At 41.6% G+C, this 12,780-nt stretch overlaps 1 protein-coding gene across 1 annotated transcript; it reads right to left on the bottom strand.

The window, feature by feature from the left end:
- Nucleotides 1–7,322: 7,322 nt before the first annotated feature.
- LOC147313703 (uncharacterized) lies at nucleotides 7,323–10,809 on the bottom strand. Its single transcript, XM_086263455.1, has 3 exons — nucleotides 10,658–10,809; nucleotides 9,244–9,288; nucleotides 7,323–9,161 (listed from the first exon to the last, which is right to left on the bottom strand). The coding sequence occupies exons 2-3, from the start codon at nucleotides 9,281–9,283 to the stop codon at nucleotides 8,302–8,304; spliced, it is 900 nt and encodes a 299-aa protein (XP_086119581.1). The 5' UTR covers nucleotides 9,284–9,288; nucleotides 10,658–10,809; the 3' UTR covers nucleotides 7,323–8,301.
- Between the last annotated feature and the right edge of the window lie 1,971 nt (nucleotides 10,810–12,780).

Here is a 12,780-nt window from a genome sequence, read left to right as displayed (position 1 = left end):
GGGGACGGGTCCGGGGAATCTAGGAACAAAAGAACACGTTAAGTCTCTGAGACAGAGGCACGGGAAACTTGAGCTAGGTGTGTACTGACAAGAGCCTTCACAACAATCCAGCGTTGAACAGCTGATCTCCTCCTTCTAATATACCAGCTGGTCTGATGAGGCCCAGGTGTGCACGATCCGGGAAGGCGTGGACCGAGGGCGTGAACCCGCCATGAGTTCCGCCCCGGCAAAACAGGGGAGAGGGAGAGAGAGGAAAAAGAGAAGAGAAGGGGGGCTAGGAGTGGAGAGATGCTGATCCCGCAGGTCGTGACACTATGCACTTAATTAGTTTAGATATTTTCTTCATCTCATATGTCGTTGTACTGAATTTGAGCAACCTTAAGCTTGATGCAGACTACTTCTAACAATTATCCACCTCACATCATAACTGACTAAGGTGCCTCTTCATATTAATATTATGTCATTATTAATGTTATTATCTTTTTTTTTTTTTTACATATAACAGCAATGGTAAATGTTAAGCTGAATTGTTAAATGTTTGTCATTTTTATGTTTACCATTTGTACATAGTTTTAAGGAATTATTTCTGTCCTCCCCAGATCCTTAAGATTCTGGGAGGGGGGCGGTAGTGTTTATTATCACAGGAACACCCTTGTGAAGGTCTGTTTGATGTGGGGAAAATTCCTCCCCTTTGTATGGCTTCACTGTGCTATCTAGGGTGAACCATCTAGGGTGTGGGGGAGACTACCCTCTTTATGACCAAGGATGTTCCTCCTGTGCTTTTATGTTATATGACCCTTTGATCAGCAGGATCACACACACACACACACACACACACACACACACACACACACACACACACACACACACACACACACTCTTACACATATACATACAATGCTTTGTCTTAGAACCAAGGGGGCGTGGCTTTGTTCTGACGAGGAGGAGGTCAGATCTGGGGGTCATTTTCGTGGTAGACACAGACGAGGCCTCCCTTGCGCAAATAATCGATCGATCGACTGTCTTGTTTTCTTCATGATGAATAAGTCTCTAGAATTAGCGGGGCTTGTGGAAACACAGACCCAACAGTAAATTACAATATTTTATTGATATTTTATTTTGTATCCATCAAGGGCTTCGGGTGATCTGCAGTTTCACCCTTTCCCAAGCTGGAGACATTTTCCTTTTCACACACTTTCCTTGGCTGAACAATGACACAACCTTAATATACCTTATGCATCTCTCTATTTCATTTAATATGTCTTCGTGTGAATTATCTGCTTTCATTCATTCTATTCATTCTGGGCATGGTCGTCATCCCAACTATGTTTCATTGTTAATACCAGTTTACAGGTTGTTATCTGTTACAGGAAAAATGATTCTATGTTTCTTTACCTTCTTTTAAATGTACAAAGATGCCTTTTGTCTGCCCTCTGCCTATGGTTAGATTAGTTTAGAATTATCTTTTTAGACTTTCCCAGCAAACACATCTTGTTTCTGGGACATATTGTTTTAGATTGTTTTATCTTCCCTAGCTCTCTGCTGACGAGACTAGCACCATATATGGAGTTGTTTTATTTTATCTGTTTATTATTTGTTATCCTGTTCTCACTGTCTCTGTGCCTATAAAAATTACCAAGCCACTGTGCATGGTGTGAGTTGTTCTTAGCAGCTCACCCGTGTACACGTTTGATAAAGAAAGTAACTTTGTCTCATTGTGTCTTTATTTCTCCTGGGTCTTTTACAGAGTTTTCCCCCAACAGATACTATGTATAGTTCTTTTTAGCAAGTTGTCTTATGTGTAGACATAACACCAGTTCATCCCTTGAGTTAGGTGCCTTATGTTTGAATGGTTCTTAGTTTTGTGTGAAGGGGCTTAACAATTAAAAGACATGGTCAGAGACAAGGACCGCACTGAAAATGAGTTAAAAACGTATTTCCAAAGACCTGCAGAAAGCCTGAGGCAAAATATCACAATAAGGAGGTGGGGGTCGTGGGGGTCTGGCAGACATAATATGGTCATTGCAGTGGTGCATTGGTACAACTTTTAAACCTGATCAATTTTAAACTCGTGACACATCTTTTCACTTATACAGGCTGTTTTAATCAATTTAATCACTTTGATGTTTTACTTTAAGTCAACAAAAATGAATTATTAGTCTGACAATCAAGCCTTTGATACTTCCCCAGCACTTACTAAAAATAATTACACGCATGTATGGAATGCAGTTCTTTTGCATACAACCTTGTATGCAGTGTACAGTGTGGTGTTCATACTTTTACATTACAAAACAAAAATCTAAGTAGTTTTGAAAGCATGCGCAAAATGCAGTTGCTAAAAGTGAACGTTTCATTTTCACTCTGAGAAGTAAAACATGCAGTAAATGTAAACATACATGTCAGTTACTTTGCCTGTTTCAACCAGTCTTATGAAGCCATGCATGTATAAAGTATCAGCCCTGTTCAGCACACACCAACCAGCCAATTCTAACATTTAGTGACTTACTTTTAATTCATTGCTAATTCTTTTGTACTGTTCATAAAGTAAATTGGAATGTAGGATTCTTACATGTAACTTTTAGATAAAAGTCCCCTGTCACAGAGGTCCCACATGGTGCAATTTGATCAGACAAGAAATACAAGGGGTTGCTTTGGGCTGCTGAGGTTAAAGTAAGAGGTACACAGCAGGAAAATGTGAAAAAATAGGGTTTAAAATAACCATCATTCTCAGATTAATAATTAATTCTATGATAATAAAAGACCCCACAAAAAACAATTGATTGTGGCACAGTCTCCGACTCACACTATGTGGGAGGAAGTAGTTTCTACAATCCAGACTGAATGTTGAACGTGAGACTGGATGGCACCGCTTTGTCTTCTCAGCTCAACTTTCACCTCTGACTTGCAGTGACACATTTCTTTCTTTGTTGGCAGTGTTGTGATAACTAAGGTTGAAAAGCTGTGCAGTCTACATAAAACTGGATAAAAACAGAGGGATGCTCAGGGGAGGAATCACAGTTAAGGAATGGCAGTTAGGCTGCGTTCACACTGCAGGCGAAAGTGCATCAAATCCGATTTTTTTGACCCTCTGCGACCCATATCCGATCATGGTGTGACAGTGTGAACGGCACAAATCCGATCTGGGTCACTTTCGTATGTGGTGCTGAATCCGATACATATCTGATGTTTCAGAAAGCGACTGCTGTTTGATGGTCAAGTCGCATTAAATCCATCTTTTACGTCACCGACACAAGACAGACGCCAACTATCAGCGCCAGTGAAGTGCCCGAGAAGACATCGCGAACGCTTCCTGACCATCCGGTGAAACTGCTGGGAAGACAACGTTGGAGAAACGTGAACATTTTATTTGTACTGTATAATCTGCAGATTCTGACAGAAATCTGCAGCTATCCTTTGAAGCACTGCTCCTCTCTAAAACAGCAATAAGGATCATTATTAGGTTAGTTACATTATTATGTAATTAACAAAATAACTTAAAGCAAAAATTGGGAAACGTAAAGTCCGAAGTCTTTATATTAAGGGCCATCAGTCAAACAATACAGGGAGTGCAGAATTATTAGGCAAGTTGTATTTTTGAGGAATAATGTTATTATTGAACAACAACCATGTTCTCAATGAACCCAAAAAACTCATTAATATCAAAGCTGAATGTTTTTGGAAGTAGTTTTTAGTTTGTTTTTAGTTTTAGCTATTTTAGGGGGATATCTGTGTGTGCAGGTGACTATTACTGTGCATAATTATTAGGCAACTTAACAAAAAACAAATATATACCCATTTCAATTATTTATTTTTACCAGTGAAACCAATATAACATCTCCACATTCACAAATATACATTTCTGACATTCAAAAACAAAACAAAAACAAATCAGCGACCAATATAGCACCTTTCTTTGCAAGGACACTCAAAAGCCTGCCATCCATGGATTCTGTCAGTGTTTTGATCTGTTCACCATCAACATTGCGTGCAGCAGCAACCACAGCCTCCCAGACACTGTTCAGAGAGGTGTACTGTTTTCCCTCCTTGTAAATCTCACATTTGATGATGGACCACAGGTTCTCAATGGGGTTCAGATCAGGTGAACAAGGAGGCCATGTCATTAGTTTTTCTTCTTTTATACCCTTTCTTGCAGCCACGCTGTGGAGTACTTGGACGCGTGTGATGGAGCATTGTCCTGCATGAAAATCATGTTTTTCTTGAAGGATGCAGACTTCTTCCTGTACCACTGCTTGAAGAAGGTGTCTTCCAGAAACTGGCAGTATGACTGGGAGTTGAGCTTGACTCCATCCTCAACCCGAAAAGGCCCCACAAGCTCATCTTTGATGATACCAGCCCAAACCAGTACTCCACCTCCACCTTGCTGGCGTCTGAGTGGGACTGGAGCTCTCTGCCCTTTACCAATCCAGCCACGGGCCCATCCATCTGGCCCATCAAGACTCACTCTCATTTCATCAGTCCATAAAACCTTAGAAAAACCAGTCTTGAGATATTTCTTGGCCCAGTCTTGACGTTTCAGCTTGTGTGTCTTGTTCAGTGGTGGTCGTCTTTCAGCCTTTCTTACCTTGGCCATGTCTCTGAGTATTGCACACCTTGTGCTTTTGGGCACTCCAGTGATGTTGCAGCTCTGAAATATGGCCAAACTGGTGGCAAGTGGCATCTTGGCAGCTGCACGCTTGACTTTTCTCAGTTCATGGGCAGTTATTTTGCGCCTTGGTTTTTCCACACGCTTCTTGCGACCCTGTTGACTATTTTGAATGAAACGCTTGATTGTTCGATGATCACGCTTCAGAAGCTTTGCAATTTTGAGACTGCTGCATCCCTCTGCAAGATATCTCACTATTTTTGACTTTTCTGAGCTGTCAAGTCCTTCTTTTGACCCATTTTGCCAAAGGAAAGGAAGTTGCCTAATAATTATGCACACCTGATATAGGGTGTTGATGTCATTAGACCACACCCCTTCTCATTACAGAGATGCACATCACCTAATATGCTTAATTGGTAGTAGGCTTTCGAGCCTATACAGCTTGGAGTAAGACAACATGCATGAAGAGGATGATGTGGACAAAATACTCATTTGCCTAATAATTCTGCACTCCCTGTATTGTTTGCTCTGGGTCTAAACAGAGCGCGTTGTGTGTGACGTCTTCTTTTGCGCATGCGGCCGCTTTGGTTCACACTAGAGCGCGTTTGCTGTCTCATTTTATTTGTAGTGTGAACGAGCAGACAAAAAAATAGGATTTGATCAAAAAATCGGAATTGAGCATCAAGACCTGCAGAGTGAACGTAGCCTTAGAGAGGAAAAAGAGAAGAAGAAAATGCAAAGGAGTGGAGGGGCTAAAAGAACCACTCAGATTTAACAAACCACCCAATCAAGCTGCGTCCTTGGAATTGGCCCCCTCCCTTATTTTTCACCACGTGAGAGTGAAGAAACACAGCTGTGCCTCAGAGGGCTGAAATAGACAGAAACGCTCCGAGAGCATGTGAGAGTTGAAGCGTGGCACGCAAAGAGAAGGAAAGGTCTTACAGAAAACTGAAATCTGCTTTCAAATAAAATAAGAAACTAAAAAAAAACTTAAACAACTGTGAGGAAGAGCTTTGAGAGGAAGACCTGAACTCTCAGGAGATCTGTGTAACAACAAAGCGATGAGCTCAGTGTCTCGGGATGAACACAACATAAAGAGAATAAACCCTGAAAGGAAACTGGATACCAAGATGTGGGGAAAAAGGTGATGAAGAAAATGAAAATGTCCTTTTTAAATATTTTTCCTTCCTCTTTTCAAGTTTTACCTGTCTGGAACAAGGATTCTTTTCTTTTGAGGCTTCTGTGGAACAATGTAAGGTTGTCTTTCCTTTTCTGAGGAGGGCCACATTTTGACAATATCCTACGAGGTGTCGGTGAGCTCCTGTGGAGACTGGCTAATGAGCAAATAGTGAGACATGTCTCTAGAAGATGTCAAAAGCACCACCAGCCTTGGGGCTGAAAGCAGTGCTTCAGATCGTTCCAGTGGCCACTGTCTGAACCAAAATCAGGACCAGGGGGTGAACCAGAGTGAAGGCCAGGATGGGATCGTTCTGGACCGTATCGGCTGTCTGTTAGTGGATAAGTTGGATCCCAGTGACTTCACTGGGAGGTTTTCAAAGATCCAGTTGAGGTCCAAAAATATGAGAAGGATCATTAATAGAGGTATGTGGAGGCTGGCTCTAAAAACTTTGTTTGTTTTGTTTTCTTCTTCTGAGGAGCACAAATGCGAATGAACACAAGATGGGTCAACACAGAGAGGAGGCAATGAGATACATGTTTTGTAATATTCCCAGGACGTTTGAATGTGATTGCTTATCTGTCATGACCTGAGGAGTTACGTTTAAGGGTGGAAATGGCAGAAAGGCAGGTCGAACATCCAGCTGAAAAAAACGATCCTCCGCTTGTCAGCTGGAATGTGGGTGTGTGCGGTTTTTAGCCGCTTTGAGATTTGAAATGGCTCTTTGTTGTCACTTGGAAACTCGACAGGTGTGTTTGTTGTGGGTTTTGAAGACCCTGTGAAAACCGATACCCACCTTGAACATGAATCCAGAAAAAGACATGCTTTTGCATTTCTGGCCTCAGTATTGTTGTTTTCCCCAAACCCCTTGTTCTCTCTCAGCTTACCTTAACCTCCGTGAATTTTATGTCTAAACACTTCCAACATTTTAGGGAATCTTTACAGGCGTACTTGGTATTAGAGTGTTGTTTAAATTTGTGGAATCAAGTAATACTCAATGGCATTTGACGGAAGATTAAAGACGCTTTAGGATAAGAGAAGCAGAATGCTTATTTTGTGAAAAGGGGGAATATTGGTGTGAGTTAGTGTCTGTGCAACAAAGCAGCACCTGCACAAACATGCTGTTATTGAGACTTCTCAATAAATAAGCTTGTAGAATGCAAATGCCATGAAATGTAAGATTATAGAAGCCTCTGCTGATGAGATAATGTACATGTGTTAGTCTGTGATGGTACACAAACGCGTTCTCACTAGAGTTATCTGACCCAGCTGTGTCAAGGACACACTACTGTGTGAGCCCCGTTTTGGTTTTGGTGATTGAGTCAGTTTGATTTATGAAGCTGAAATGATTAATACAATCACAGATGAGTAGACATTTATGCTACAAGTTCATTTCTTGATCGAAACGTAGCATTAAACATGCACAGCTCCAACCTCTCCATCAGGTCTTGAATGATAACAAGTCAAACAATGTCTGTAAAGTATGCATATTATACACAAAGACAGACTTAAATGAAGACATTGATCCGACACATGTAAAATGTAGCCAATTGTGTTTATTGTTATCATTTTATTATCATCTCTCTACCCTGTGTTCTCAAAAGTGAACACAGGGTAGAGAGATGATGGAGGAAATGAAAATGGGGGGGAGGGGTTGTAAAGAAGAGATTAAGAGGACAGATGGGGGGGGGGTAGATAGAAAGAAGGATAGAGACAGGGGAGGGAAAGCCCCAACAATCATATGACCCCCTATGAGCAAGCACTTTGGCGACAGTGGGAAGGAAAAACTCCCTTTTAACAGGAAGAAACCTCCGGCAGAACCAGGCTCAGGGAGGGGCGGCCATCTGCTGCGACCGGTTGGGGAGGGGCAAGGAAAACAGGATAAAGACATGCTGTGGAAGAGAGCCAGAGGTTAATAACAAGTACAATTCAGTACAGAGAGGTCTGTTAAACATAGTGGGTGAGGAAGAAACACCCAGTGCATCATGGGAATCCCGCGGCAGCATTAGGCTGGGCATGCACTGTGCTCTTTTTGGCCCATTTTGAGCCGATTTTTCAGTCGTGCGACCGTTTTGGGAGTCGTCCCGAGTTTGGCCTTAATCGTGTGTCGTGCATCGTCTACATAACGAGGGTAACGGGGTAATGAGAAGCAATTAAAACCTCACGACCAGCTCCCGATCATCAATCGTTTGCTCGTAAGAAAACCAAACCTGTTTGAAATCCTGTGGGTCGTCCTGAGGGTGTCACCGCAGCGTCTCACACTGCCCACGCGCAAACGCAGAAATGAGAGCGAAAAGATGGAGTAGAACGGCGGTGCGGTGTGTGATCTGGACACAAGCGATGGAGGCACAAACTTCTCACCCCTGCGAGTCAATCGTACAGTTTGAGCAGGAGCTGAATAACGCGACTGAAAGAAATCGCACAGTGTATGCCCAGCTTATTGCAGCATGGAGGATTCAGGGTCACCTGAGTAGGCCATCAGCCTACTAAAAGGATACTGAAGAAACCCGTCGAAATAGTGTTAGTCTTCATCACTGCTGCTGCTGGACTCATTTGAACACCTCCAAAGTTTGCAAACAGGCAAGTATTCCTCTTCTTCCTCAAAGTCCTCTCGGGAACGCTTCCTCGAGCCTCCAGCTTCATGGTTGTCAAGCTCTTCGTGCGCATCTTCAAAAAGTTCATCACTGCTGCTCTCAGAGTGGTCGTACACAGCTGAGCTGGTCCCCGAATCAGAGTTTGCAAGCCTGGATTTTTTGCTATTATGCTCTTCTTCGTCTACATCTTCCTCTCTGGACTTTTTCGTGGATCCACCAGGCTGCGGTTCTTCTTCTGTTACCTGCTGAGGACAGCCCTCGCTATCAGTGTCACAAGCAGAGAAGAAGTCAGAGTCGTCATCAGAAAACTCCTCGCTCCATCTGATTCTTTTGTTTGGTTCCACATCTGCTTCATCCATCTCTCTAGACCTCCTCCTGGATACACCTGGCTGAGGATCCTCTTCTGGGATGTACTGGTGAACATCCTCACAGTCTTCAAATGCCTCATCAGAATCCTCATTTTCAATGCCACCAACAACAACAGCATTATGATCCTCGTGCTGTTCATTGTTGTCAGCATTGGCATTATTGTCCCTCACATTCATATTTTGAATGTTGACATTATTGTCATTGGCATTGTGACGGTAATTAACATATTGTTCCACTAATACATCTATTAGCTCATTCAGCATCCAAAACATATCATTGAGAAGAAAATAAAGATCGATCTGGAAGCCCCGGAGTCCATGAATAGGCTCGAAAGCTGGTCCATTAACTGGTCCATTAACTGGTTCATTAGCTGGTTCCTGATCTCCACTTTCAAACCTTTGTGGGTTAACCTGTCGGCCTGCAAGATCATTTAATCTTTTAATTAGCATTCATAACTATCTGCTGAAAATCTGTTTTTAAGACTGAGCACATGTGCTTACCATGACGGTTATTGTGTGATCCATCTCCTCTTCCACTCATTTTGACTACAAGGAACACAAAACAACAATGATCAGTAAACCTCAACTCAGCATGTTCAGAGAATTTGCTTTTTTTGTGATGACTTCAGGCTGCGTCCGAACGTACGCGGCTGTGTTTGAAAACGCACGTTTTCCTTTTTCGTTTAAAAAAAATCCAGTCCACATGTGCAGTTTTGAAAAAATATCTCCTTCCACATGTAAACGCTAAAAACAAACTGAAACGCTGTCAAGAACACGCCAAATCTTAACCGTGTGGAAATGTTGGCCAATCAGAAGTCTAGAAGCCTGGGTGGGAAAACCTCACAAAACCTTACGTACTTCTGAGAAGTTTTTGTCTTTTTCTGGAAAAGCAGCTAATTTTGTGTTACTTTCACGTGCCTTCATTGTTTCAAATGTTAATAACTAAAGACAGCTTTTTGGCTGGAACAGACTCACAACTTTGGAATGGACAAAATGCATACAGCATACATAAATGTAATTTCTTTAAATTACATTTATTCCAAACTGACGTCAGGATTTGGGTTGGGAGAGCGTCTGTGTTGAATGTAGAAGCCACGTCTGATGCCTCTGTGTTTCTAAATGGAGGCACAGTAACTGTGTGTGTGTATGTAAGCGTGTAAAAACTGCAGATACTAAGAGTAACAGACACAGTATGTTGTCTACATCCGCCATTGTAGAAATGGATCTCATGTAAACACTAACGTGGCCACAGCGTCAACAGCGGCGCACACTTTTGACATTGCCTGAGTAAATGTCCGTTTTCCTCGTCCACACCTAAACACAAAAACGTCGTTTTCAAAAATCTCCACCCTGGCAGGAGTTTTTAAAAATCTCACCTTTCAGTGACTCAATCTGCTGTTTAGGTGTGGATGAAAGGCCCAAATGCAGAGACAAAGCTGCGCTTTCAGAAACAGCCGTGTACATGTGGACGCAGCCTCAGTTTCTCAGAAATTCTAATAGTTTGTTGGAGAACAAAATGGTCGGGCATTGCACAGCTACAAGCATTTCACCCCCATGTCATACTGTGTATGGTTGTGTGTGTGTGACAAATAAAATTTGAATTTGAAAACTTAAGTCTTCTCTATTTTCCTAAATTAAGAAAATAATCGTGTTAAAAAGAGCTTCTGTCACTCAGATATGATTAAGAACATTTTCTCATTTATGTATAATTTGTCAAATATTACATCAGCTGACAAATAGTTAAGTCTTCATTTGTTTTCCTGAATAATAGATCCACATCATCCTCTCTATGATGGAAAATATAGTCTAGTCTTGCACAATGTAAAGTACATAAATACTGTCCTGGCAGGCAGGAAAATCAGGCTTTATATTGAAGTAAATGATCTTAAGTTTGTAAAGTGAAATTTGAGCTTACTTTAGTTCTTGGTAAATTACAGAGCAGTTAATCCTCAGGGAAACGTCGAAATGTCACTAAATAGTGGTCTGCTTTCATACGGTTGCAGTGTCTCTTCAGTTTTGTGTTCATATGCTGATGTTTTCGTTCAAAACATGCTTAAATCCCTAACTTTTCCCTGGAGGCATCGCTATGGCAACAAAACAACATGTTCCAAACAAAAACAACCAAGCTGTTTCCAGAGCTTAATATTTAACATGTCTTTATTTGTACAAATGTGTGATGTTGATGTGCACAACGTGGGATTTAGACCTCGGAGGGTTAATCAACAACTCACGAAAAATTAGGTTTAAATTTGTGTTCATGACGGTGCAGATTTCTGACATTTTGTGTACTTTAAGCATTTAACAATTTGACTGTTTTCTAATAAAAACTGTGTGAAACTCAAGTTAGACCTGTGTTTGTAAATGAACCGCCCCATGTTGTGTAGCTTTCTGGATTTTATACTTATTGGGCTACATATTAATTTATTATACAGGCTATACAGCAGATAAAATCTAAACTCACATGTTTTATGTAACTAAAGTGTTTAATCATGTGGGCTACAGACAATAATCAACTAATGGACTATATTGATATGAGAAACGTGCACACTTACTGCAGTTGAATCATTTTAACCATATGTAACCACCTGAGTATGTCTTTGAAAAAAAAAGGCTTTGATTTTTCCCCTCCATTTGATTTCTTTGCCACCCTCATGCCGCCATAAGAAGATTTTTCTAGATCCGCCCCTGTCGAGACTTTCAACCCCAGGTAGGCCAAGTATGGAGAAACGCAAGAAAAAAAATATCTGAAGAAAACAGAACATTTAATGATGTCTGAGCAGATTTATTTGCGTTTCTGATGAGAGCGGTCTACCAGTATGCCTAATTTGTTGATTGTCGATCTTCCACATATGTATTTGAGTAGCTATCCCACACCTTGAACTATGATAAAAACAAACACCGCTCACACCTCACAGATGACAGCTTACAGTCCTGCGTAAAGAGGAAAGTGACTTCGTACAGCTCCGGTCTGCAGAAGTTCAGGAGCAAAAGTCCCATGTTAAACATATCACGGCAGACCCGACGATGTTTGCATGAACATGCTTGTGAAATGCACTATACACAGGTACACACACACACACACACAGGTCTTTATCACCAGGTTCCACATTTATTTACAATTTTCCCAGGTTATGACTGAACACAGTCTGACAGCTGTCGGTCCCAGCTGATTTCCCTCTCTCTCCACTCCTCTCTGTCTCACTATAAAAAGGGAGGGAAACCATTATCAGTCCAAATCGCCATCAGCTGTTCTCACCGGCATCTCCAGCACCGCCCCGTTGAGCCCACTGCACCACTCCTCCCCTGCAGCCGCACCCAGGACCACACCTCCGCCACAATGCTTTACGGCTTCTCTTTATTGACCACTTTTCACACACGGTTTCTGTACACGTGCATCTGGCTAGCTTTCCAGCACAGAGCCCTGTACTAGTGATGTGCGGATCAATACTGAAATATTGATTCCTCCGATACAGTCATTTATGTTCTAGAATTGATTCTCACATTAAAATGTTGATATTTTAGTAATTTAGGGTAAATCTGTAGTCTATCATTAACAGGAACACAGTGGAAAGAAACATAACATTCAAATTCTAATAGTTTTGCCATCCATTCTGCCAGAGTTGCTTCTCTGACAGATTTGTCTAAGGATAGTGGAAAAGGTCTCCCATGAACAACCTCAAATGGTGTAAGTTTTTGAGAGCCTTGTGTTGATCTCATCCACATTTTTACTAGGCCTGTGCATTCAGGCCATGGTCTTCCTGTCTCTTCCATGCATTTTCTGAGTCTCTGTTTTAAGCTGTTAAGGGTTCAATATTGAGGAAGGGTACAAGAGGGGATCGAAGAATAACCACACTGATCCGGCCGGGTGAAGTCAAACGATGATTTTAAAACACGCGTGGGAAGATCACCACAGACAGCAATTGATCTTCGACTTAATCAAAGCATAAACAGATATTTTACATCACCTGGGCTTAAATTTAATGACGCCCCTTCAACGTCACAGATACATTTTATACATAGATCAGGTCAAAACCACAA

This window comes from Aulonocara sp. 'chitande type north' Nkhata Bay, linkage group LG15 (genome assembly GCF_057382095.1).
Source record: "Aulonocara sp. 'chitande type north' Nkhata Bay isolate Kocher_YH1m ecotype deep benthic linkage group LG15, A_spYH_male_GT1.1, whole genome shotgun sequence".
NCBI lineage: Eukaryota > Metazoa > Chordata > Actinopteri > Cichliformes > Cichlidae > Aulonocara > Aulonocara sp. 'chitande type north' Nkhata Bay.
Note: the sequence above shows the minus strand (reverse complement) of the source record. Positions and strands in the feature narration are given on the sequence as shown.